Here is a 26,571-nt window from a genome sequence, read left to right on the forward strand (position 1 = left end):
TGGAGAGCGGGGAGGTGACAGTCGAGGTGGTAGCAGTGCTCGCACCGGTCGCACATCACCACGGCGCCGGCCTGGCAGCAGACGCGGCAACAGGAGACGCCGGGTCCGGGGGGAGCTCGCGGCGGGGCAGATCCCGATTCCGACGAGGGTCCGGGGGGTCCCGAGGCTTCGGGGTGATCCGGGATCAGCCCCACCGGCTTGGTGTCCCTGATGGCCGCCTCTTGCTGCTCCTCCTGCGACGTCAGGGCGGGGGGGGAAGAGCGAGGGGGTGAGACAGACGGACGGGGAGGGCGGCGGGGACGGAGGGAGGGACGCCCCACCTTGATGGTGAGGAGGACGGGGGGTCGGGGCTGAGCCCCCCGCTCGATGACGATGAGGCTGAAGTCTTCGGCCGAGGTGCCGGGGAAGACGCGGAAAACGGGGGGCTGCGCGGCCCCCGAAAGGTCCAAATCCAAACGCTCCAGGCTGACGCGTGGGACTTTGCGGAGGAGGGCGCTCGCCGGGCCCCCGGGGGGGTGGCTCCTGGAGGGGAAATGGGGGGGGGGGGTCAGGGGTTCAGGGGGACCCCTCTCAACCCTCCTGCGTGGGTTCTCTTGGGGTTTGGGGTGCTGGCAGCTCCCCGGTCGCTGGGGGGGTGCCCCAGGCACCCGTCCAACACAGAGGGGACGGGGAGGGGACATGAAGGGGGGGGACATGAAGGGGGGGGACACCAGGAAGAGTGACAAGGACATCCTGGATATGGGAGCATCGGAAAGGGAGTGACAAGGAATGAGATATGGGGGGGGTGGGGGGGTCATAAGCACCCCTGGACAGAGGTGACCAGGGCCAGGGGAGCGTCGGGCACAGGGTGACAAGCGGGGGGGGGTTTCCCAGCCCCCCCTGGGGACAAGAGGTGTCCTGGTTGTCCCCAGGCACAAGGGACGCGGTTACGCCAGGTCCGAGGCTCCATCTTCCGCCCCCTCCCTCGTCCCCCCCCCATCTGTCATTACCGCTTAACGAGCGGCGTCTTAATAAACTTCTCCTCCCCAAGAGGATTAGCATGTATAACGAGGTCCTCAGGGGACTTTGGGGGGCCCCCCCAAACGCCAAAATTGGGTTCCTCCCTGTCCTGGGATGGAGCCCCGCTACCCAGGGATGGTGACAGAGAGGCGGTGGCTTTGTCCCCTCTCCTCCACGCCTGGGTCTGGAGTGACCGGGGACCCGGGGGACAGCGGCCACCTCTGCGTACGAGGTGACAAAGGTGGGGGGGGAACCCCAAGGAGGGGGCGACAGGGTGTCCTTGCCACCCCCTGGACACGGGGTGACGAGGAAAGGAGGTCGCAGGTACGAGGTGACGAGGGACAGCGCTAAGCCACCCCCCCGGGGACAGCGTGACGGGGGTCACAGCTACGTGGTGGCGGGGGGTGGGGGGTCCAAAGCCACCCCCAAGGTACGGGGTGACAAGGGCCCCGCTCACCTCTTCGCTCCCGTGACGGTGGCTTCAGCGGGGCCGTTGACTGCTGAGAAAAAGCCGTATTAGGAGCCTTCCTCCCCCTGCCACTCACCCTCCTCCTCCTCCTCCTCCTCTCCCCGCCCCCCCGCCCCCCGTGTCACCCCCAAACTCACCGAGCTCAGCGCCCGCAGCCGCGTCCCCGGGGCTCTCGGCTGTCTGTGGGTAAAGGCGGGGGGGGGACAGGTCGGGGGTGCAGACCAGTCCCTCGGCCCCCAGGGGAAACTGAGGCAGGGTGGGCATCCCCGGCTCCCCCCCACCGCTCTGTGGGACGCTGGGGGTCCCCCGCCCCTCCTCAGCCCCGATTTGGGGTCCCGCTGGGGGCTGCAGGAGCGGGTCGGGGGCGTATTGCCCTTTGCTTACCACCGTGGCTTGCAGAGGGCCCTGAAGAACAAAGATTGGGGAGGGGCTTTCCGTTACCGGGGGGCTGGGAAGGCACCCATGGGTGCGGGACCCCCCCAAAAAAAACCGCACCCCCTCGGAGGTACCTGTGAGGTGCCCACGGTGGGGCTGGGGCCACGGGGGCTGGTGGCCGGCGCCTGGGGGCTGAGGGACGGCGGGGAGAGGCTCCCCTCCGAGACGATGGTGCCTGCGAGGGAGACGAGGGGTGGCGAGGGGTGCCCGGGGGTGTCCCCGGGGGTGCCAGCCCCCCCCTTTCCGGGTGCTCACCGAAGCTCTCGGCGCTCTTCGTCCAGGCGTTGAGGTCCCACTGGAATTTCATGTCGCCCTGCGGCTCCACGGGGTCCACGATCATCTTGAGGGCGCGCTGAAGCTGGAAGTAGATCTTGGGGGACACAGGGGGGAGAGGCTCATCACCCATCCTGTCGTGGGGACCCCGAGGGGACGCGTGGCAGCACCCCAGGGACACCCATCACATCGTGGGAACCCGTGGCAGCACCCCGGGGACACCCATCCTATTGTGGGGACCCCAGGGGGATGCGTGGCAGCACCCCAGGGACACCCATCCTATTGTGGGGACACGTGGCAGCACGCTGGGGACACTTATCACATCGTGGAGGCCCCGAGGGGACGTGTGACACCACCCTGGGGACACCCATCCTATCGTGGGGACCCCGAGGGGACGTGTGGCAGCACCCCGGGGACAGCCATCCTATCGTGGGGACCCCGAGGGGACACATGGCAGCACCCTGGGGACACCCATCCTATCGTGGGGACCCCAGGGGGACGCGTGGCAGCACCCCGGGGACACCCATCCTATAGTGGGGACCCCGAGGGGACGCATGGCAGCACCCTGGGGACACCCATCCTATCATGGGGACCCTGTGGGAAAGCGTGGCAGCACCCCAGGGACACCCATCACATTGAGGGGACCTGTGGCAGCACCCCAGGGACACCCATCCTATTGTGGGAACACGTGGCAGCACCCTGGGGACACCCATCCTATCGTGGGGACCCCAAGGGGACGTATGGCAGCACCCTGGGGACAACGTGGCAGCACCCTGGGGACACCCATCCTATCGTGGGGACCCCAGAGGGACGCGTGGCAGCACCCCGGGGACACCCATCCTATAGTGGGGACCCCGAGGGGACACGTGGCAGCACCCTGGGGACACCCATCCTATCGTGGGGACCCCGAGGGGACGCATGGCAGCACCCTGGGGACACCCATCCTATCATGGGGACCCTGTGGGAAAGCGTGGCAGCACCCCAGGGACACCCATCACATTGAGGGGACCTGTGGCAGCACCCCAGGGACACCCATCCTATTGTGGGAACACGTGGCAGCACCCTGGGGACACTTATCACATCGTGGAGGCCCCGAGGGGATGTGTGACAGCACCCTGGGGACGCATGGCAGCACCCTGGGGACAACGTGGCAGCACCCTGGGGACACCCACCCTATCGTGGGGACCCCAAGGGGACACGTGGCAGCACCCTGGGGACACCCACCCTATCGTGGGGACCCTGAGGGGACGCGTGGCAGCACCCTGGGGACGCCCATCCTATCATGGGGACCCCGAGGGGATGCATGGCAGCACCCTGGGGACACGTGGCAGCACCCCGGGGACACCCATCCTATCGTGGGGACCACGAAGGGACACGTGGCAGCACCCTGGGGACACCCACCCTATCATGGGGACGCGTGGCAGCACCCTGGGGACACCCACCCTATCGTGGGGACCCTGAGGGGACGCGTGGCAGCACCCTGGGGACATGTGGCAGCACCCTGGGGACACCCATCCTATCATGGGGACCCTGTGGGAATGCATGGCAGCACCCCAGGGACACCCATCACATCGTGGGGACCCCAGGGGGATGCGTGGCAGCACCCCAGGGACACCCATCACATCGTGGGCACCTGTGGCAGCACCCCAGGGACACCCATCCTATTGTGGGGACACGTGGCAGCACCCTGGGGACACTTATCACATCATGGAGGCCCCAAGGGGATGTGTGGCAGCGCCCTGGTGCACCCACCCTGCCACGGGGACCCTGAGGGGACCCGACGTGGCACCTGCCACATCACAGGGAGGGGACACGATGTGGATACCCCCATGGCGGGGAGGGGGGCACCCATTACAGGGACCCCAGGGACACGGAGGGGGGGGCAGCAGGGGACGTGGGGCACCCTGGGGAGGCTGAGGGGGAGCTGGGGGGGCTCATCCCTCAGGAGACCCCACGTGTAGCCCCCCAAAACCAGGGGGTCTAGAGGAAAGCAGACCCCAGGCCGGCACGCAGCGCAGCCCGGGGCTTGGCTCCGCTCTCCCCCACCGTTCCGAGCGAGCGGGGTCCCGGGGGGAACCCCCAGCCCCCCAACCGCGCACCCCGGGGGGGTTCCCTGCCCAAGGAGGGGAGGGGGAGGGGGGTCTGTGAGGGGGTTTTGGCCCCCCCAAGGCAGCTCACCAGCTTCTTGGAGAGCAGCAGAGCGGTGCTGTTGTCGCTCTCCAGAGCCCAGGAAGCGAAGCGGAGGACGTGCTCCTGGTGTCGCTGCAGCTTGCTCATGGCCCAGCGCTGTCGCTCCAGCTTCTCCTGCTGCCCCTCCGTCACCTTCTGCGAGGAGGAGGAGGAGGACGGGGCCGTGTCAGGATGGAGGAAGGAGGTAGGGGCGGGAAGCGCCGGCGCCGCGTCACCACCCGCCTCACCTGGGCGTCGCTCACCAGCACCTTGCCGCGCTTGTTGAGCTCCTTCATGATCTGGAGGATGGCCATCTTCACGTCCACCTGCACCCGCTTCTGCACGTCCGTCACCTGGCGGATGCTGCCGGCGGGGCGGGGGTGAGGGGGGAAAAACGCCTCCATCGGGGGCAAATAACCCCCCCGAGGTGGAGGGGGGCAAATAATCCCTGCCCCGAGGGGGTACGTACAAGCTGCAGACGTCCTTGGTGGAGCGCTGCAGGTTGGCGTGTTTGTCGCCCAGGCGCTTCACCAGCGTCGCCAGCGTCTTGCGCTCGTTCTTCACCGCGTCCTCCAGAAACTGGTACCTAAAGGGGGGGGGGAAATGGGGGTCGCAATGGGGTGGGAGCCCCAAAACGTCCCCGTGGGTGCAGGCCCCCCTAAACAACCCCCCCCGACCCACGGAGCCACCGGAGACGGGAACCAACTCCAAGGAGTTCACCCACTCCACGCTTCCTCGTTAACTCATAAGCCACTAATAACCAAATTAATTTCAAGAGCTGGCCGAGCCAACGAACTCCTCAGCCACAAACCTTAAAATTAATTAGTGATTTAACTGGATTAGATCCTACACCTCAAAAATGCTTTTAATAGAACCAATCACTCAGGTAAACAACCTGCCTAGATACTTGCTATTAATTATCAATTAATTATCAATTTAAGTTTAACCAATCTGAGCACAAAACCACTCTATTGTAAAATAAAAATTAAAAACCAAGCTAATTAAAATAACTGAAAGCGTAATTAAACCCATTTTTCCTGACCAGCAAATTTTAGGTAACTCCTTAAAGCCTAAAAGCAATTTAATCCCCTCAAACCAACCCCTCCCCTAATTAACAAAGAAATTAATCAGCTGCATAACATACCTATTAAGTCAAAACTAATAATCAATCAAAATTAACGCCCTACTCGGTCAATGCCTTCAGCAGCTGCGCAACCACTAACGAAGGAGCTTCATTTTTAAAAGGAAGAATTGATAAGAGTAATTACCCTGCAGGCTAACCTCAGGGGGGTGTGGTTTTGTTTCTGTAACTGGTTAATCAGCTTAATTAATTATCTGCCTTCTTATATATTAATTAAAAGCATATTTAAGGTGCTGCAGGGCCTCACTGATAAGGCACACAGCCTTTTCAGACAAGAAATGAATTTCTTGTTACCTGACTCGCCCCAAATCACTGTTTTTTCGGGATAACGAGCGGGATACCCAACTCAAGTGATAATTAGCCATGAAAATAATCAATTTTTATGAGATTAATGATGCCCACTCACTGGTGGTCCTTGTGGGCGTTGAGCTGGCAGTCGCGGCAGGTCAGCGTGTCGCACGTGTTGCAGAAGAGGGCCAGCGGCTCCCGCTCGTGCACGGAGCAGTACACGACGCACTCCCCCTCCTTCGCCTTGCCGCTGCCTGCGGGGAACGCGGCGTGACGTCACCGCGACGTCACCGCGACGTCACCGCGACGTCACCGCGACCCAGCGGGACCCGCTGGTGGAGGAGGCGACCCCGTGGGACGGGCATGGCCGCTGCGGTGGCACCTCCTGATGAACCCAGGGACGCGCCGGCCGCCAAGTCACCGTCTCGGAAAGGGCGGTGACGAGGACGGCGCGGTGACGCGGTGACGAGGACGGACCTGCGGCCCGGACCGTGTGGTCCTTGGTGTACTTGACCCGCTGGTGGGCCTCCACGCAGGTCTCACAGAGCGGCTCCGAGCACTCCACGCAGTAGCTGGTGGCCGGAGCGTTGTCCTCGCAGCTGGTGCAGCACTGGGGGGACACGAGACACGGCGTGGGGACACCGCCGGGAGCTCGCTTCGCCCTAATTAATCGTTAATTAGGCATCGCCGATGCGTTACCTGGGTGGGGCCCTGGCTGGTGGCAGCCGTGTCAGCCTTGCTGTCCCTCATAAAGTAATTCTCCACGACGTCCTTGGGGTGACACTGGTGCTTGCAGACGGGGCAGTTGACCACTGCGGGGAGAGGAGCGACGGGGGGGTGTCTGGGGGGGGGGTCCAGGGTCACCCCAAACCCCGGTCACCACCGTTTGTCACCAGGGAGTCCCCTCATGGACCCGCACGGTGCCTTGTGCCTCCCGAAAAACGCGGCAGCTCGCTAACGCGCTCCGGCAGGGAAAGAAGAAATGGGAAGATGGCGACGCGCCAAGCTCGGAGACCTCCAGGAGCGGAGCCTCGCCGCGGCCCCGACGTCACCGCGGAGGTGACAGCGCCTCAGGGGACCCAAAGCAGCTCCAACATCGACCCAGGGGCTTTTCCCCAGCCTTTTCCCAGGTCGATCCGTTTCTCCCAGCACCCACGGCGAAACACCGCCGTCTCTCGCTCGGCTCCGTCGTCCTCCTCCGCGGCGGCCGCCGATTTTACCCTTCCTCTTCCTCCCCGCCTCGGGAGACGCCGCGCCGGCGGCGGAGATGCCATCGTCTCCCGGCCGCGGCGGCGGGAGGACGCGGCCGCTTCCGACCTCTCCAGAAACCTCCCCGCAGCGGCGGAGAGGCGAGGAGCTGCGGCGGAGGCAGCCGCCGGCAACGGGGTCACAGCCGTGAGCGTGTCACCCCCGGGGGGGGGAAGGACGCAGGTATTTGGGGGGGGTCAGAGCGGCCGGGGGCTGCCCGGTATGGCAAACTGGGGTGGGAGGAGGCCGCAGAGCACTGGGGGTTTGGGGAGACCCCCCCCATGCGGGGAGCGCCGGGGGGAAGGCAAAGGTGCCGGCTGCACCCCGGCTGCTTCGCCCACGGGTCCGCTCGCACCCCTGGGCGCAACCCCGTGCCCCTGCCCTGCTCCCATCCCCCCCTCAAAGCCCACCCTGGGCCCTCTCCAGATCTGCTCGCACCCCTGGGCACAACCCCGTGCCCCTGCCCTGCTCCCACCCCCCTAAAGCCCACCCTGGGCCCTCTCCGGGTCCACTCCCACCCCTGGGCACAACCCCGTGCCCCTGCCCTGCTCCCATCCCCCCCCCAAAGCCCACCCTGGGCCCTCTCTGGGTCCACTCCCACCCCTGGGCACAACCCCGTGCCCCTGCCCTGCTCCCACATCCCCAAAGCCCACCCTGGGCCCTCTCTGGGTCCACTCCCACCCCTGGGCACAACCCCGTGCCCCTGCCCTGCTCCCATCCCCCCCCCAAAGCCCACCCTGGGCCCTCTCCGGATCCGCTTGCACCCCTGGGCACAACCTCGTGCCCTTGTCCTGCTCCCATCCCCCCCCCAAAGCCCACCCTGGGCCCTCTCCGGGTCCACTCCCACCCCAGGCGCAACCCCATGCCCTTACCCTGCTCCCATCCCCCCCTCAAAGCCCACCCTGGGCCTTCTCCAGGTCCACTCCCACCCCTGGGCACAACCTCGTGCCCTTGCCTTGCTCCCATCCCCCCCCTAAAGCCCACCCTGGGCCCTCTCCCATCCCTGGGTGCAACCCCGTGCCCTTACCCTGCTCCCACCCCCCGTCAAAGCCCACCCTGGGCCCTCCCCGCACCCTCACAGCGGCTGTTGGTGCTGCACACCCCTCCCCAGCCCCCCCCCCCCCCCCAAAGCCGACCCTGGGCCCTCTCCCGTGCCCTCGTCTGGCTCCCACCCACCCCCCAAAGACCACCCCGGGCCCGCTCCCACCCCTCTGCACAACCCTGTGCCCTTGCCCTGCTCCCACCCCCCACCAAAGGCCACCCTGCGCCCTCCCCGCACCCTCGCGGGGGCTGCTGGTGCCCCCCACCCCTCCCCAGCCCCCCCACCCCCCCCAAAGCCCACCCCGGGTCTGCTTGCACCCCTGGGTGCAACCCCGTGCCCTTGCCTTGTTCCCATCCCCCCCTCAAAGCCCACCCTGGGCCCTCCCCGCACCCTCGCAGGGGCTGTTGGTGCCGCACACCCCTCCTCAGCCCCCCCACCCCCCCCAAAGCCCACCCTGGGCCCTCTCCCGTGCCCTTGCCCTGCTCCCACCCACCCCCCAAAGCCCACCCTGGGCCCTCTCCGGGTCTGCTCGCACCCCTAAGCGCAACCCCGTGCCCTTACTTTGCTCCCATGCCCCCCCCAAAGTCCACCCTGGGCCCTCCCCGCACCCTCGCAGGGGCTGCTGGTGCCGCACACCCCCCCCAGCCCCCCCCACGCACGCAGCCCCCCCTCTTTGCAGGGCTCCCGGTGCCGCCGGCCCAGCCCCCGCGCCGTCCTCCCCACCCCTCCAGGGCCTTGCGAGGCCCTCCCGGCCGCGGCCTTGCTCGCTCCCCGCTTTAGCTGGGGCCTCGTAGGGCCCTTCCCCCCCCCCTCACCTGGCTCGGCCGGGGCGGGGGCGGCGGCGGGGCCCGCGGCGGGGGCGGCGGCGGGGCCCGGGCCGGCCCTCAGGCATTCCCGGCAGACCGAGTGGAGGCAGGGCAGCAGCCTGGGTTCCCTCTCGGCCTTCAGCCGCTCCCGGCAGACGCCGCAGCGCTCCAGCAGATCCAACGAGTCCGGCCGTTTCCCGGCGAGGCCGCCGGATTCCGCCACCGGGCCCGACATGGCGGCCGCGGCCCCCTCAGCTCCCTCACTGAGGGGGCTCACGAGCCGCCGGAGCCCCGCCTCCCTCCCTCCTCCGGAGCAGCCAATCAGCGCCCGCTGTGGGTCGAGGAGGCGGGGACTAGCAGGGATCGACAGGGAGGGGGAGCAATGGGTGGGGAAGGCGGGACGGCGGGGAGAGAGGGACAGGAAGGAGCCGCCGGCACGTGGGCGGTGAGAGGGCGGAGTTAGAAGGGGACAGGCCAATCGGCTCGTTCATTGGGTGGAGGCCGCACCTTAGTAAGCCAATAGGCCTCTGGAGAGTGCGGACTGACAGGACATAAATCCAATCCGCTTCTTCCAAGCGCTCCGTCCCCCAGGTGGGAGGGCGAATGCTGCCTTGAAGCCAAAAGGGCAGGCAGGCGCTGGACCAACCAGCGGCTGCATCACCTCGGGGAAGGCGGTGACTTTTAATATAGGCGTTTCGTTCAGCCACTCGTCGCCGGCCTTCCTCGGGGAGGCGGGGCAGAGAATCTGATCGACAGCTCAGCGACCCAATCACCTTCGCAACTACCTCAGCGGCTCCAGAGCCGGTCCGGAGTTACTCCGGTTCGGTGGCGGTGGGTGGAGGCGCCGGGGGAGGGAGAGGGCTCCGGCCCAGCGGGGTTTGCCCGGGGCGGAGGGGTCTCAGGGCAGGGCTGGGAGCGGGGAACGACGCGGCCAGGGCGTCGATGGCGGCCCAGGGCTGGACCTGAGCGCGGGTCCGCCCTCGGGCTGGGCCTGAGTGGGGCCCTGCGCCTCGGGTGCCGGTGCAGGGCCCGGGGCCAGGCCCGAACGTCGGCGTGGGGCAAGGCCCAGTCCCGAGCGCGGCTGTGGCGGGGCTCGGCCGGCAGCCTGGGGCTGGGCGGGGGCCTGGGCGCAAGGGCCGGGCCTGGCTGGAGGCCCAGGTTTGGGGCTGGGTGCGGGCGAGGGCCCGAGGCCGAATCCTGGCGCTGGGTGGCGGCGGGAGCCAGGCCCCGGGCCCGAATCACAGCATGGTTTGGGTTGGGAGGGACCGTAAAGCTCACCTGGTCCCAACCCCCCTGCCATGGGCAGGGGCAGCTTCCACCAGCCCAGGGTGCTCAGAGCTCCATCCAACCTGGCCTTGAGCCCTGCCAGGGAGGGGGCAGCCACAGCTTCTCTGGGCAACCTGTGCCAGGGCCTCACCACCCTCATGGGGAAGAATTTCTTCCTCATATCTCATCTCAATCTGCCCTCTGTTAGTTCAGAGCCATTCCCCCCTGTCCTGTCACTGCACCCCCTTGTGAAAAGCCCCTCTCCATCCTTCCTGTAGCCCCTCCAGGCACTGGCAGCTGCTCTAAGGTCACCCCGGAGCCTTCTCCAGGCTGAACAGCCCCAGCTCCCTCAGCCTGTCCTCGGAGGAGAGGTGCTCCAGCCCTCGGATCATCTTTGTGGCCCTGCTCCAACACATCCATGTCCTTCCTATGTTGGGGGCTCCAGAGCTGGATGCAGGACTCCAGGTGGGGTCTGACGAGAGCGGAGTAAAGGGGCAGAATCCCCTCCCTTGCCCTGCTGCCCATGCTTCTCCTGATGCAGCCCAGGATATGGTTGGCTTTCTGGGCTGCCAGCGCACATTGCCGGCTCACGTTAAGCTTCTCATCCACCAGCACCCCCAAGTCCTCCTCCTCAGGGCTGCTCTCCAGCCACTCTCCGCCCAGCCTGTACTTGTGTTTGGGATTGCCCCGACCCACGGGCAGGACCTTGCACTTGGCCTTGTTGAACTTCACGTGGTTCACGCAGGCCCACGTCTCCATCCTGTCGAGGTCCCTCTGGATGGCATCCCTGCCCTCCAGCGTGTCAGCCACACCACCCAGCTTGGTGTCGTCGGCAAACTTGCTGAGGGTGCCCTCAGTCCCGCCGTCCACGTCGCCGACAAAGAGATTGAACAGCACCGGCCCCAGTGCCGACCCCTGAGGCACCCCACTCGTCACTGGTCTCCGCCTGGACATCGAGCCGTTGACTGCAACTCTTTGAGTGCGTCCATCGAGCCAGTTCCCCAACGAGTGGCCCTTCTGTCAAATCCACGTCCTTCCAATTTAGAGACAAGGACATCACGCGGGACAGCGTCGAATGCCTTCCGCAAGTCCACGTAGATGATGTCAGCTGCCCGTCCTGCGTCCGCCGACGCCGTTCCGACGCCGACTTCTCTAGAGAACGCGCAGGTACTCGTCGGGGATCCCAGAAATCCAGGAACTCGAGGATCTGATCTCAACAAAGGACGGGAAACGAGAGGAGAAGTTGAGGTATGAAACCATACGGCGTTCATTCCGCGCATCTTCACGTCTGGACCCAGAGCTCGCGGTCGCTCCGGGCCGCCCGTCGGCGGGAACAATTCTGTGTCGCCCGTAATTAACACTTCTGGAGAGACGCCCTCAGGTGGTTTGTGCTGGAGGGGGTGTAACCCCATCGTGGGGTGTCCCCCGTGTCCCTCTGCGTCCCCCACATGTCCCCCAACATCCCTGTGTCCCTCCGTCCTTCCCCCATGTCCATGTGTCCCCCATGTCCGAGTCTCCTCCCATCCCAGCGTCCATGTGTCCTCCATACGCCTCCACGTGTCCCCCACATCCCCCATGTCTCTCCATGTGTCCCCCATGTCCTCGTGTCCCTCCACGTGTCCCCCATGTCCCTCCATGTGTCCCCCATGTCCTCGTGTCCCTCCACGTGTCCCCCACATCCCTCCACATGTCCCCCACAACCCCTGTGTCTCTCCGTGTCCCCCATGTCCCTCCATGTCCCCCACAACCCCTGTGTCTCTCCATGTGTCCTCCGTGTCCTTGTGTCCCTCCACGTGTTCCCCATGTCCATCTACACGTCCCCCACATCCCCATGTCCCTCCGTGTGTCCCCCATGTCCTCGTGTCCCTCCACATGTCCCCCACACCCCCTGTGTCCCTCCATGTGTCCTCCATGTCCTCATGTCCCTCCATGTGTCCCCCATGTCCCTCCGCATGTCCCCCACATCTGTGTGTCCCCCATGTCCTTCCGTGTGGACTCCCGTCCCCGTGTCCCTCCATGTGTCCCCTGTGTCCCTCCACATGTCCCCCATGTGCCCACGTCCCTCCGCGTGTCCCCCATGTGCCCACGTCCCTCCGCGTGTCCCCCATGTCCCTCCACATCCCTCAGATGCCTCTGTGTGTTCCCCAATGTCCCTGTGTCCCTCCATGTGTCCCCTATGTCCCCAACATCCCCATGTCCCTTCACATGTTCTTCCGTGTGTCCCCCATGTTGCTCCATGTGTCCCCCAACATCCCTGTGTCCTTCTCTGTGCCCCCCATGTCCCTCCATGTGTCCCCCAACATCCCTGTGTCCCTCCGTGTGTCCCCCCTGTCCCTCCGTGTGTCCCCCCTGTCCCTCTGTGCGTCCCCAGCATCCCCACACCCTGTCCCCTCCTCACTCTCCCCTCTCTCCACAGCCCCCAGCCCCGCCAACCCTCCGCAACCCCCCCCTGCCCGGTACCGATGCCGCCCTCCCGCCACGCCGTCTGCCACCAGCACGGCGTCCCCATGTCCCCGCCGACGCCACAGGGCCACCACTGCGGTGACTGGGTGTCACCGAATCCACCGCCAGGAGCCCCAAAGGACCCCAAAATGTGGATATCAGGAATCCTCTTCACTCTCCTGGTCACCATGGGGACCTCGAGCAGCCAGCACCAGCACTCCGGCCTCGTCACCCACCTGTGGGGACACAAGTAGCCCTCGGGGACACCAAAATGGGTGGCGGGTGTCACTGAATCTGCTGCCAGGAACCCCAAAGGACCCCAAAATGTGGATATCAGGGATCCCTGTAACTCTTCTTGTCACCGTGGGGATCTTGGGGAGCCACCGCCAGCGCTCTGGCCTTGTCACCCACCGGTGGGGACATAAGAAGCCCTTGGGGACACCAAAATGGGTGCCTGGTGTCACCGAATCTGCTGCCAGGAACCCCAAAGGACCCCAAAATGTGGATATCAGGGATCCCTGTAACTCTTCTTGTCACCGTGGGGATCTTGGGGAGCCACCGCCAGCGCTCTGGCCTTGTCACCCACCGGTGGGGACACAAGAAGCCCTTGGGGACACCAAAATGGGTGCCGGGTGTCACCGAATCTGCTGCCAGGAACCCCAAAGGACCCCAAAATGCGGATATCAGGGATCCCTGTAACTCTTCTTGTCACCGTGGGGATCTTGGGGAGCCACCGCCAGCACTCTGGCCTTGTCACCCACCGGTGGGGACACAAGAAGCCCTTGGGGACACCAAAATGGGTGCCGGGTGTCGCTGAATCCGCTGCCAGAAACCCCAAATGACCCCAAAATGTGGACGTCGGGAATCCTCCTAACTCTCCCCATCATTCCATGGATCCTGGGGAGACACTGCCAGTGCTCTGGCCTTGTCACCCACTGATGGGGACACAAGAAGCCCTTGGGGACACCGAAACGGGCACCAGGTGTCACCGAATCCACCACCAGGAACCCCAAAGGACCCCAAAACGTGGATATCGGGGATTCCTGTAACTCTTCTTGTCACCGCGGGGATCCTGAGGAGCCACCGCCAGCGCTCCGGCCTCGTCACCCACCCGTGGGGACACGAGTCACCTCGGGGACCCCCCGAATTCAGCCCCGGACACCCCGCTCCAGCTCTGAACCCCCTGTCTGTCTCCCCAAATTGGGCTCCGGAGGGTCCCCTGGAGCCCTGCGGACCTGGAGACCCCCCCCAGTATCGTCAGTTCTGCCACTCAGGGCCCCCCAAAGCCTCGTGGGGAGGCGGTGGCTTCACGGCGGGGAGGTGAGGGGTGGGGGCACCCTGGGGACCCCCCCAGACCCCCTCGGGGGACTCCCCCCGCTGTCTCCCTGTCCCAGTTCCCCCCAGTGCCCCCTCCCGGGCTCCCCCAGGTGCCGGGACACCCCCTGGTCCTCCCCACCCCCCCAACCCCTTTTGGGGTCCCCCCCTCGGTCCGGAGCTCCCCCACGTCCCCCCTTCACCCTCGGTGCCCCCCCCAGAACCACCCAAGTTCCCCCTTGTCGTTCCCCCCCCCCCAGCACATCCAGGGCTCCCCCCAGTCTCTCCCCACCGTTCCCACCCCAGACACCTGGGTCCTCTTTTTTTGGGGGGTGCTGACCCCCCCACCTTGTGTCTCCCCACAGGTCATGGAGCAGCCAGAGGACCCACCCGGAGATGGGGGGACGGTACCCAGCACCCACAGAGGTGAGCCCAGCCGAGGAGGGGGTACGGGGCAGGTGGGGGCACTGCAAAACCTCATGGGACAGCAGAAGGGTCCACAGCAGGTCCGTCTCATCCAGGTTCCTCATGGTTCCTCCCAGGGAAGTCTGAGGAGCTCCAAGGATGGAGACCCACCACCGTGTCCCTGGGTCTCTTCCCAGCACCGTCCCACCAGGATGGGGTGGACACACCTCTGAGGGGTCCTTGCTCCAACCCAACCCCAACCCAGGTCCATCCCCGACCTCCACGTTCCTCCCGACCATCTCCAAATGAGATTTGGGGCCGAGAGGGCACCATGAGGCTCGGGAAGTGATTTGGGGGATCCGGGGTGGGGCAGTGAGGGAGATCAAGGGGTGATTTGGGAGCTCAGGGGGTGATCTGACCACTCAGGGGGTGATTTAGGAGATCAAGGGGTGATTTGGGAGCTCAGGGGGTGATCTGACCACTCAGGGGGTGATTTAGGAGATCAAGGGGTGATTTGGGAGATCGAGGGGCGATTTGGGATACTGGGGGCAATTAAGAAGCTCAGGGAGGACAATTAGGGATCCCCACGGTGACTCCCGTCTCCGCGTCCCCACAGACACCGTGAAATCCCCCCAGACGGACACCCCCGAGAGCTCGGTGACGTCGCCATCGCTGCCGCCGTCACCCGCCGTGGGCTGGCCCTGGGGGCTTCCCCCCACACCCCCCCCGAGGACCCCCAAACCCTACAAATGCACCGAGTGCGGCAAGGCCTTCGGGCAGAGCTCGCACCTGATGCGACACCTGAGCACCCACACGGGCGAGAAGGCCTACGCGTGCGGCACCTGCGGCAAGGCCTTCGGGCAGAGCTCGACCCTGATGCGGCACTTGGCCACCCACACCGGCGAGAAGCCCTACAAGTGCGGCGCCTGCGCCAAGAGCTTCAGCCAGAACTGCAAGCTCCTGCAGCACCAGCACGCCCACACCGGCGAGAAACCCTACGAGTGCGGCGCTTGCGGCAAACGTTTCGGCTACAGCTCCAGCCTCAGCAAGCACCTCCGTCTCCACAGCGGCCAGAAGCCCTTCCAGTGTGGCCAGTGTGGCAAATGCTTCAGCGCGAGCGACCGGCTACTCGAGCACCAGCGCACGCACACCGGTGAGAAGCCCTACCGCTGTCCCCATTGCCCCAAGACCTTCAGCCGCGGCTCCAACCTCGCTCGCCACCACCGCCGCCTCCACGCAGCTGAACGGGGGCCGGGGCCGGCCCTGGCGATGCATCAGGTACTCTGAGAGGCTCCCCAAGGAGAGGGGAGGAGGTGGCGGAGCAGATGATGGTGCTTCTGTGGTGGCCATGGGGACATGGTTTGCCCTGCTGGTGCCCATCGTCAACAGAGAGGTTCATGGAGGCTCCATGACATCATCAGTGGCTGTTTCAGCCCTTCTGTGGTGGCCATGGGGACGTGGTTTGCCATGCTGGTGCCCATCAGCAACAGAGAGGTTCATGGGGGCTCCATGACATGGTCAATGGCTGTTTCAGCCCTTCTGTGGTGGCCATGGGGATGTGGTTTGCCATGCTGGTGCCCATCGTCAACAGAAAGGTTCATGGAGGCTCCATGACATCATCAGTGGTTGTTACAGCCCATCTGTGGTGGCCACAGGGACGTGGTTTGCCCTGCTGGTGCCCATCGTCAACAGAGAGATTCATGGAGGCTCCATGACATCGTCAGTGGTTGTTACAGCCCATCTGTGGTGGCCACAGGGACGTGGTTTGCCCTGCTGGTGCCCATCAGCAACAGAGAGGTTCATGGGGGCTCCATGACATGGTCAATGGCTGTTTCAGCCCTTCTGTGGTGGCCATGGGGATGTGGTTTGCCATGCTGGTGCCCATCGTCAACAGAAAGGTTCATGGAGGCTCCATGACATCATCAGTGTCTGTTACAGCCCTGCTGTGGTGGCCATGGGGACATGGTTTGCCATGCCAGTGACCATTGTCAACAGAGAGATTCATGGAGGCTCCATGACATGGTCAATGGCTGTTTTAGCCCATCTGTGGTAGCCACGGGGATGTGGTTTGCCCTGCTGGTGACCATTGTCAACAGAGAGATTCATGGAGGCTCCATGACATCATCAGTGGCTGTTACAGCCCTGCTGTGGTTGCCATGGGGATGTGGTTTGCCGTGCCAGTGCCCATCAGCAACAGAGAGGTTCATGGGGGCTCCATGACATGGTCAATGGCTGTTTCAGCCCTTCTGTGGTGGCCATGGGGATGTGGTTTGCCATGCTGGTGCCCATCGTCAACAGAGAGGTTCATGGGGGCTCCATGACATCATCAGTGGCTGTTTCAGCCCTTCTGTGGTGGCCATGGGGATGTGGTTTGCCATGCCAGTGACCATTGTCAACGGAAAGGTTCAAGGAGGCCCCATGCCATGGGCAGTGGCTGTTACAGCCCTTCTGTGGTGGCCATGGAGACGTGATTCACCCTGCTGGTGCCCATCGTCAACAGAGAGGTTCGTGGAGGCTCCATGACATCGTCAATGGTTGTTACAGCCCTTCTGTGGTAGCCACAGGGACGTGGTTTGCCGTGCCAGTGCCCATCGTCAACAGAAAGATTCATGGAGGCTCCATGACATCATCAGTGGCTGTTACAGCCCTGCTGTGGTGGCCATGGGGATGTGGTTTGCTATGCTGCTGCCCATCGTCAACAGAGAGGTTCATGGAGGCTCCATGACATCATCAATGGCTGTTACAGCCCTGCTGTGGTGGCCACAGGGACATGGTTTGCCCTGCTGGCACCCGTCATCAATACAAAGACTTCAGAGAGATCCATGATGTGGCCAGTGGTTATTAGTGGTCATTACACTTCTTTTGCGCTGGCCACGTGCCTGTGGGTTGGCCCTACCAGCATCCATCATCAACACAAAGACTTCAGGAGGAGCCATGACATGCCCAGTGCCTGCTACAGCCCTTCCGTGGTATCCATGGGGACGTAGTTTGGCCCACTGGCACTCATCGTCACTGTAAAGAACTTGGGGAGGACCCATGATGTGGCCAATGACTCTACGGCCCTTCTGTGGTGGCCATGAGGACATGGTTTGGCTCCATCAGTGACCGTTGTTGGCTTGTGGGGAACCCATGTAGGCAAAAAGCCACGGGACTGGGGACAAACGTGGACACAAAGACTCAGGGAGGACTCATGATGTGGCCAACGGCTAACACAGCTCTTCTGGGGTAGCCGTGGGGTATGGTTTGGCCTTTTTGGTGCCCATCACCAGTGCAAAGACTTGGGAAGGGTCCACAACACGGCCAATGGCTACTACAGCCCTTCTGTGGTGGCCACAAAAATGTGGTTTGGATCCACTGGTGACCACTGTCAACACAAAGACTTGGGGAGGGCCCGTGACGTGGCCAAGGGGGACGTGGGTTTGCCCCACTGGTGCCTCCCATTGGATCATGGAGAAGCCATGGAAGCAAAGAGAGGTGACAACTGGGGTTGAAGGTGGACACAAAAGACTTGGGGAGGACCCATGACATGGCCCAATGGCTACTACAGCTCATCTGTGGTAGCCACGGGGACATTGTTTAGTCCCGTTGGCACCTGTCATCATCACAAAGACTCGGGGAGGTCCCATGACGTTGCCAACGGCTACTGTGGCCCTTCCTGTGGTGGCCATGGGGCCATCATTTGGTCCTGTTGGCACCTGTCATCATCACAAAGACTCGGGGAGGTCCCATGACGTTGCCAACGGCTACTGTGGCCCTTCCCGTGGTGGCCATGGGGCCATCATTTGGTCCCGTTGGCACCTGTCATCATCACAAAGACTCGGGGAGGTCCCATGACGTTGCCAACGGCTACTGTGGCCCTTCCCGTGGTGGCCACGGGGACATCATTTGGTCCCATTGGCACCCATCATCATCACAAAGACTTGGGGAGGTCCCATGATGTGGCCAACAGCTACCACGGCCAGCCTGTGGTAGCCACGGGGACATCATTTGGTCCCATTGGCACCCATCATCATCACAAAGACTCAGGGAGGTCCCATGACGTGGCCAACAGCTACCACAGCCCGCCCATGGTAGCCATGGGACATCATTTGGTCCCGTTGGCACCCATCATCATCACAAAGATTTGAGGAGGTACCATGACGTGGCCAACGGCTAACACAGCCCACCCATGGTAGCCACGGGGACATCATTTGGTACCGTTGGCACCTGTCATCATCACAAAGACTTGGGGAGGTCACATGGTGTTGCAAATGGCTACTGTGGCCCTTCCCGTGGTGGCCATGGGGACATCATTTGGTCCCGTTGGCACCCGTCATCATTGCAAAGACTTGGGGAGGTCCCACGACGTTGCCAACAGCTACTGTGGCCCTTCCTGTGGTGGCCATGGGGACATAATTTGGTCCCATTGGCACCCATCATCATCACAAAGACTCAGGGAGGTCCCATGATGTGGCCAACGGCTACCACAGCCCGCCCATGGTAGCCATGGGACATTGTTTGGTCCCGTTGGCACCTGTCATCATCACAAAGACTTGGGGAGGTCCCATGACGTTGCCAACGGCTACTGTGGTCCTTCCATGGTGGCCACGTGCCCACGGTTGGCACCCACCATTCAGTGGGTGAGATGTCACAGGGGAAAGCAGTGGGGACAGGGGGTGTGAATTTTTAGGGGAAAAAAAAATCCCAGTAATGGCACTAAAATGGTCCTTCCAACCCACGTGTTGATGTTCACCACCCACTGGTGCCACCAAGTCTGTTGAACCGCCCCCACCCCCACGTTTTGGGGGGGACGGAACCCACGTCACCGGGAGGGGACAAGCGGGACAGACCCCATCTCCCTCTGTCTGTCCATCCAGGGCATCAAATCCATGGCTGGGGTGAGGTCCAAGTCCTCCAGGTTTCACCCCGGGGTGCTCAAACAGCCCTGAGGCCTCATCCACGGGCACGGGGGAGCCCCAAAGTCCAACCCCGCGGCGGTTTGGGGGTGACAGAGACCCCCCCTGGTCCACCCTCACGCCGTGTGAGCAGGGCCAGCACCCGCGGCCTCGGCACCAGGCCACGTTGCCAGCCCAGCTTCTGACGGCGGTGGCGGCCCCGGCGGTGGCCCCGGCGGTGGGACGGGATGGGTGGTAGCGGCGTGCCGCTCAAGGAGGGTGCGGTGGGAGAAACCCTTGGTGCAGAGACGGCACTGGAAGCGCTCGGGTCGATGGGTGCGCATGTGAACGTTGAGGGAGCTCTTCTGGGTGAAGCGTTTGCAGCAGACGCCGCACTGGAAGGCGCGGACGCCCGTGTGGGTCACCATGTGCTTCAGCAGGTAGTCGCGGAGGGAGAAGGAGCGCCAGCAGATGGAACACTGGTGGGGCTTCTCACCTACGGAGAGACAACGGGTGGGTCAGCTGGGATCAACACGGGCGTCCTGCTTTCGCCTGGGATGGAGTCAATTTTCCTCCTCGTTGGATTTCGGACGAGAACAGCGTCGCTAACGCGCCGAGGGTTTGGTTCTTGCCGAGCAGTGCTCACGCTAAGTCGAGGACCACGCGGCCCCACCCAGCGAAGAGGCTGAGGGGGCACGAGGAGCTGCGAGGGGACACGGCCAGGTCAGCTGACCCCAAACTGACCAATGGGATGGTCCGGACCACACGACAGCCTATTAAACTGTCTTTACAAGTTTTACCTTTTTTTTCCAATTCTCTCCCCCGTCCCGCTGTGGGGAGGAGGGAGCGAGGGGCTGTGTGGTGTTTAGCCGCCTGCCGGGTTCAACCACAACAAGGGGTCAACGCAGGTCAGCATGGGTCAATGTGGAGCAACAAAGGTTGACGGGGTCAACATGGAGCAACATGGGTTAGCAGGGGTCAACATGGATTGACGTGGAACAATACAGGTCAACATGGAGCAACACAGGTTGGCAGGGGTCAACATGGATCAACACAGACCAACATGGAGCAACATGGGCTGGCTGGGGTCAACGCAGGTCAACGTGGATCAACATGGCGCAACACGGGTTGACAGGGGTCAACATGGGTCAACATGGATCAATACAGGTCAACATGGAGCAACATGGGTTGACAGGGGTCAACATGGATGGACGTGGAACAATACAGGCCAACGTGGAGCACCACAGGTTGGCAGGGGTCAACATGGATCAATACAGGTCAACATGGAGCAACATGGGTTGGCAGGGGTCAACATGGATCAATATGGGTCAACATGGAGCAGCATGGGTTGGCAGGGGTCAACGTGAGTCAACATGGATCAACATGGAACAACACAGGTTGACAAAGGGCAACATGGATCGATACACGTCAACGTGGAGCAACATGGGTTGACGGGTCAACATGGATGGACGTGGCTCAATACAGGCCAAAGTGGAGCACCACAGGCTGGCAGGGGTCAACATGGATCAATACAGGTCACCATGGAGCAACATGGGTTGGCGGGGGTCAATATGAGTCAATATGGATCAACATGGAGCAACACAGGTTGACAAGGGTCAACATGGGTCAACATGGATCAATATAGGTCAACATGGAGCAACATGGGTTGGCAGGGGTCAACATGAGTCAACATGGATCACCACAGAGTGACGTGGGTCACCGGAGTGACAGAGGTCACCATGAAGTGACACAGGTCACCACTGATTACATGAGCAACGCATGTCAACATGGATGAACACAGAGCAGCATGGGTCACCACAGACTGACACAGGTCACCACTGATCACACGGAGCAACACGTGTCAACATGGACCAACACAGAGCAACTTGGGTCACCACAGAGTGATGTGGGTCACCGGAGTGACAGAGGTCACCACGGAGTGACACAGGTCACCACTGATCACACGAAGCAACACGTGTCAACATGGGTGAACATAGAGCAACATGGGTCACCACTGATCACATGGAGCAACACGTGTCAACATGGATGAACATGGAGCAACATGGGTCATCACAGAGTGATGTGGGTCACCACAGAGTGACGTGGGTCACCGGAGTGACAGGTCACCACGGAGTGACACAGGTCACCACTGATCACGTGGAGCAACACGTGTCAACATGGACCAACACAGAGCAACATGGGTCACCACAGAGTGATGTGGGTCACCACAGAGTGATGTGGGTCACTGGAGTGACAGGTCACCACGGAGTGACACAGGTCACCACTGATTACATGAGCAACGCATGTCAACATGGATGAACATAGAGCAACATGGGTCACCACAGACTGACACAGGTCACCACTGATCACGTGGAGCAACACGTGTCAACACGTATCAACACAGAGAAACATGGGTCACCACAGAGTGACGTGGGTCACTGGAGTGACACAGGTCACCACAGAGTGACACAGGTCACCACTGATCACATGGAGCAACACATGTCAACATGGACCAACACAGAGCAACATGGGTCACCACTGATCACATGGAGCAACATGTGTCAACATGGACCAACACAGAGCAACATGGGTCACCACAGAGTGATGTGGGTCACTGGAGTGACACAGGTCACCACGGAGTGACACAGGTCACCACTGATTACATGAGCAACGCATGTCAACATGGATGAACATAGAGCAACATGGGTCACCACAGACTGACACAGGTCACCACTGATCACGTGGAGCAACACGTGTCAACACGTATCAACACAGAGAAACATGGGTCACCACAGAGTGACGTGGGTCACTGGAGTGACACAGGTCACCACAGAGTGACACAGGTCACCACTGATCACATGGAGCAACACGTGTCAACATGTATCAACACAGAGCAACATGGGTCACCACAGAGTGACGTGGGTCACCGGAGTGACACAGGTCACCAGGAGTGACACAGGTCACCACTGATCACATGGAGCAACACATGTCAACATGGACCAACACAGAGCAACATGGGTCACCACAGAGTGATGTGGGTCACTGGAGTGACACAGGTCACCACTGACTACATGAGCAACGCATGTCAACATGGATGAACATAGAGCAACATGGGTCACCACAGAGTGACACAGGTCACCACTGATCACGTGGAGCAACACGTGTCAACATGGACCAACACAGAGCAACATGGGTCAACACAGAGTGACGTGGGTCACCACAGAGTGACAGAGGTCACCACGGAGTGACACAGGTCACCACTGATCACATGGAGCAACACGTGTCAACATGGACCAACACAGAGCAACATGGGTCACCACAGAGTGATGTGGTCACTGGAGTGACACAGGTCACCACTGATTACATGAGCAACGCATGTCAACATGGATGAACACAGAGCAACATGGGTCACCACAGAATGACGTGGGTCACCACAGAGTGACGTGGGTCACCGGAGTGACACAGGTGACCACTGATCACACGGAGCAACACATGTCAACACAGATCAACGCAGAGCAACACGTGTCAACACAGGCTGACACGGAGTAACACGGGTCTCCACAGATCAGCGTGGGTCCCTGTTACATCCCTGTCCCCATCCCTCCATGCCCCCACCCCCCAACGTCCCCGTCACCGCCCCATCCCCCCACGTCCTTGTCCCCCCGCCTTCCGCGTCCCCACCACTCCCCGTCCCGTGTCCCCTCCCGTGTCCCTCACCGGAGTGGATGAACATGTGTTTGGTGTAGTTCTTGCGGGAGCTGAAGGTCTTCTGGCAGTGACCGCACTGGTAGGAGGGCTCGGGACAACGCGATGGGCCGGGCTGGGGCGCCTCGGGGGGTGGGGCAACGCCCAGCCCCGCCTCCACGCCCCCCACGTAGGGCGGCGGCGGCGGCGCGAAGCCAAACTCGTTGCCGCCCGGCGCCGCCTTGGCCCCGAACGCCGGCGCCGGGCCGCAGCCGGACCCCAACTTGGCCCCGTCCTCACCGGGCCACGGCGGGAGGAAGGCGTCGGCGAAGACTTGGGGAGCGCCGAAAAACGGCGGCTCCTCGGCGGCGAAGGGCGGCGCGGCGAAGCCTTCCTCCGCGGCGCCTCCCGCTTCCTCCTCCTCCTCCTCGTCGTCGTCCTCCTCCTCCTCCTCTTCCTCTTCCTCCTCCTTCACCGGCAACTGGAGCCGCAGCGGTTGGCGCTGCTTGCGGCTGTGGCAGCTGGGAGCCGGCTCGGCCGACGCCAACGCGGCGTCGGGCGGCGTCGGCGCCGGGGGCTTGCGGCGAAGATGGGCGAGCGCCAAGGTGGGCTCGGGGCGCGGCGGGCGGGCGGGGGGCAGCGCCTTGGGCCCGCGGCTCTGGGAGATGATCTGGGTGCATTCGTCGATGACCGTTTTGATCTGGAGGATGGAGGCGGCGGTGAGGATCTGCAGAGCTTCCGATTGGGCCACCACCAAACAGCCGCTGTACATGAACTCCACCAGTTGCCGGACGGCTCCGCTGGGGACAACCGGTGGCACCTCGATGGCCGAGTGACCCAACAGCAGCTTGTCGTGGAAGAAGGGGCTGCCGGCGGCCAGGACGCAGCGGTGGGCTCGTAAGGTGGCCTCGCGGATACGAACGGTCACGTCGCAGAAGTGACCGCCCAAGCGTTGCCCATTGAGGGTCTCCAGGAGGGAACGGCTGAAGTTCTGGAGGTGGATGTAGTGGACCGCCTCCGCCATGGTGGCGGGGACGGGCGCCGGCGGGGACCGGGGTCGTCGGTGAGGTCTGGAGATACCTGAGGGAAGAGCAACGGGGTTTGGGGACCTCTTATGGGGTGTGACCAGGGGCTGGGGACATCAAGGTGGGGTGGAGATGCCACCAGAGCATCACCAGGGTCTTGGGACACCAATGAGGATATCTCCGGGAGGGTTAAGGACATGGCTGGGGACACAAACGTGGTGTGGAGATGCCACAAGGGCACCATCAAGGGTTGGGGACATCGTATGGGGGGTCACCAGGGGCTGGGGACATCAAGGTGGGGTGGAGATGCCACGAGAGCATCACCAGGGTCTTGGGACACCACTGAGGACATCTCCGGGGGGGGTTAAGGACATGGCTGGGGACACAAACGTGGTGTGGAGATGCCACCAGAGCATCACCAGGGTCTTGGGACACCAATGAGGACATCTCTGGGGGGGTTAAGGACATGGCTGGGGACACCAACACGGTGTGGAGATGCCACCAGGGCATCAACATGGGCTGAGGACATCAAGGTGGGGTGGAGATGCCACCAGAGCATCACCAAAGGTTGGGGACACCACCGAGAACATCTCGGGGGGGGTTAAGGACAAAGCTGGGGACACAAATGTGGTGTGGAGATGCCACAAGGGCATCACCAGGGGTTGGGGACATCGTATGGGGTGACACCAGGGGCTGGGGACATTGAGGCGGGGTGGAAAAGTCACGAGAGCATCACCAGGGTTTGGGGACAACCTTATGGGGGGTCACCAGGGGCTGGGGACATCAAGGTGGGCTGGAGATGCCACAAGAGCATCACCAGGGTCTTGGGACACCACTGAGGACATCTCCAGGGGTCTGAAGAACATGGCTGGGGACATCAACGTGGTGTGGAGATGCCACCAGGGCATCACCAACGGTCGAGGACACCACTGAGGACATCTCTGGGGGGGTTAAGGACATGGCTGGGGACACAAATGTGGTGTGGAGATGCCACCAGAGCATCACCAGGGTCTTGGGACACCAATGAGGACATCTCCGGGGGGGTTAAGGACACGGCTGGGGACACCAACATGGTGTGGAGATGCCACTGGGGCATCATCAGGGTTTGGGGACATTGTATAGGGTGTCACCATGGGCTGGGGACATCGAAGTGGGGTGGAGATGCCACCAGGGCATCACCAGGGGCTGGGGACACCCTATGGGGTGTCACCAGGGGCTGGGGACATCAATGTGAGGCGGAGGTGCCACCAGAAGAGACCCCGTGTGACGTCACCAGGGGCTGGGGACACCCCATGTGATGTCACCAGGGGTTGGGGACACCACCGAGGCCATCTCCGGGGGCTTAAGGACACGGCTGGGGACGCCAACATGGCGTGGAGATGCCACCAGGGCTTGGGGACACCCCATGTGATGTCACCACAGCCTGGGGACATGCCATGTGATGTCACCATGGCCTGGGGACACCCCAAGGGTTTGGGACACCCCCTGTGATGTCACCGTGGCCCGGGGACACCCTGTGTGATGCCACCGGTGGTGGAGGACACCCCATGTGATGTCACCAGGGTTTAGGGACACCCCCGGTGATGTCACCGGTGCTTGGGGACACCCTTTGTGATGTCACCAGCGCTTAGGGACATCCTATATGATGTCACTGCAGCCTGGGGACACCCCCTGTGATGTCACCGGGGGTGGGGGACACCACATGTGATGTCACCAGGGTTTGGGAACACCCCAAGTGATGTCACCATGGCCTGGGGACCCCCCGTGTGATGTCACCGACGCTTGGGGACCCCCCGTGTGACATCACCGCGACCCGGGGACACCTCGGGGGACCCCGCTGGGGGCGGGGAGCACCCCTTGGTTGTCCCCAAGGGTTGGGGACACGCGTGGGGGTGGGGGAGGGGCGGGGGGGGCCTTCGCGGGACGCCAGCGGCTGCCGGGGAGGGGGAGGGGGGGAAGGGCACACGGCGCTGATGACGTCACGGGGGCTCGGGGACGCCTGGCAGGGCGTCGCCGGGGGTGTGGCGTCACCCCGGGGACATCCCCCACCCCACCCCCACCCCGGGGGCCCCAGGCGGGCGGGGGGGGCGGGGCGGGGGCGGGGCCGCACTCACCTCCCGCGCCCGCCGGAACCGCCGCCGGCCCCGGCACCCGGAAGCGCCGCCGCTCCCGGAAGTTGCCTCCCTTGTCGTCACTTCCGGCGCCGCGCTGCCCCAGGGGGGTCGGAGCGGAAGTGAGCGGGGACCATGGAGAGGGGCGGCGGGAGGAGCGCCACCCCCCCCCCCCCCGTACCATAGAGACGGGGCGGGAGCGGCCACGCCCCGCGCGGGGACCCGGAGGGGGCTACGGGGTCTGCACAAGGCCGAGGGGCCCTAAAGACCCCCCGGGGCCGGCATCCCCTGTGGACCCCATGGGGAGCCCCATAGCGCTGGGATCCCCTATAGACCCCATAGAGACCCCCCTGAGGCTGGGATCCCCTATAGACCCCATAGAGACCCCCCTGAGGCTGGGATCCCCTATAGACCCCATAGGGACCCCCTGGAGCTGGGATCCCCTATAGACCCCATAGGGACCCCCCTGGAGCTGGGATCCCCTATAGACCCCATAGAGACCCCCCTGGGGCTGGGATCCCCTATAGACCCCATAGGGAGGCTACTGGGGATGGGACCCCCTATAGACCCCATGGGGACC

The 26,571-nt window shown here is 63.2% G+C and overlaps 3 protein-coding genes across 3 annotated transcripts in view; 1 reads left to right on the forward strand and 2 right to left on the reverse strand.

Annotated features, from left to right (window-relative positions):
• The window catches only part of TRIM28 (tripartite motif containing 28), an 18,680-nt gene extending 9,498 nt beyond the window's left edge, over positions 1 to 9,182 (reverse strand). Inside the window, exons 1-14 of the mRNA XM_075445866.1 lie at positions 8,880 to 9,182; positions 6,474 to 6,586; positions 6,252 to 6,384; positions 5,893 to 6,028; positions 4,815 to 4,931; positions 4,594 to 4,708; positions 4,355 to 4,501; positions 2,159 to 2,273; positions 1,978 to 2,078; positions 1,853 to 1,873; positions 1,606 to 1,648; positions 1,457 to 1,496; positions 321 to 522; positions 4 to 233 (exon numbers count right to left, since the gene is read on the reverse strand). Coding sequence (XP_075301981.1) covers positions 4 to 233; positions 321 to 522; positions 1,457 to 1,496; positions 1,606 to 1,648; positions 1,853 to 1,873; positions 1,978 to 2,078; positions 2,159 to 2,273; positions 4,355 to 4,501; positions 4,594 to 4,708; positions 4,815 to 4,931; positions 5,893 to 6,028; positions 6,252 to 6,384; positions 6,474 to 6,586; positions 8,880 to 9,105 — 1,739 coding nt within the window. The 5' untranslated portion in view covers positions 9,106 to 9,182. The remainder of the gene's footprint in view (positions 1 to 3; positions 234 to 320; positions 523 to 1,456; positions 1,497 to 1,605; positions 1,649 to 1,852; positions 1,874 to 1,977; positions 2,079 to 2,158; positions 2,274 to 4,354; positions 4,502 to 4,593; positions 4,709 to 4,814; positions 4,932 to 5,892; positions 6,029 to 6,251; positions 6,385 to 6,473; positions 6,587 to 8,879) is intronic.
• A 1,047-nt stretch (positions 9,183 to 10,229) lies between these two features.
• On the forward strand, positions 10,230 to 15,602 carry LOC104326713 (uncharacterized). The gene is made up of 3 exons (XM_075445892.1): positions 10,230 to 11,384; positions 14,258 to 14,318; positions 14,914 to 15,602. The coding sequence occupies exons 1-3, from the start codon at positions 11,235 to 11,237 to the stop codon at positions 15,582 to 15,584; spliced, it is 882 nt and encodes a 293-aa protein (XP_075302007.1). The 5' UTR covers positions 10,230 to 11,234; the 3' UTR covers positions 15,585 to 15,602.
• Positions 15,603 to 19,251: 3,649 nt separating this feature from the next.
• On the reverse strand, positions 19,252 to 26,054 carry ZBTB45 (zinc finger and BTB domain containing 45). Its single transcript, XM_075445891.1, has 3 exons — positions 25,995 to 26,054; positions 22,889 to 23,935; positions 19,252 to 19,667 (listed from the first exon to the last, which is right to left on the reverse strand). The coding sequence occupies exons 2-3, from the start codon at positions 23,877 to 23,879 to the stop codon at positions 19,309 to 19,311; spliced, it is 1,350 nt and encodes a 449-aa protein (XP_075302006.1). The 5' UTR covers positions 23,880 to 23,935; positions 25,995 to 26,054; the 3' UTR covers positions 19,252 to 19,308.
• Positions 26,055 to 26,571: the final 517 nt, after the last annotated feature.

This window comes from Opisthocomus hoazin, chromosome 33 (genome assembly GCF_030867145.1).
Source record: "Opisthocomus hoazin isolate bOpiHoa1 chromosome 33, bOpiHoa1.hap1, whole genome shotgun sequence".
NCBI lineage: Eukaryota > Metazoa > Chordata > Aves > Opisthocomiformes > Opisthocomidae > Opisthocomus > Opisthocomus hoazin.

Excerpts from the sequence above, each read along its gene's own strand:
- LOC104326713 (XM_075445892.1), top strand. The coding sequence starts at position 11,235 with ATGATGTCAGCTGCCCGTCCTGCGTCCGCCGACGCCGTTCCGACGCCG. Across the intron at positions 11,385-14,257 it reads AAACGAGAGGAGAAGTTGAG|GTCATGGAGCAGCCAGAGGA; the intron begins GTATGAAACCAT and ends GTCTCCCCACAG. Across the intron at positions 14,319-14,913 it reads GGTACCCAGCACCCACAGAG|ACACCGTGAAATCCCCCCAG; the intron begins GTGAGCCCAGCC and ends GCGTCCCCACAG.
- ZBTB45 (XM_075445891.1), bottom strand. The coding sequence starts at position 23,879 with ATGGCGGAGGCGGTCCACTACATCCACCTCCAGAACTTCAGCCGTTCC. Across the intron at positions 19,668-22,888 it reads ACACATGTTCATCCACTCCG|GTGAGAAGCCCCACCAGTGT; the intron begins GTGAGGGACACG and ends GTCTCTCCGTAG.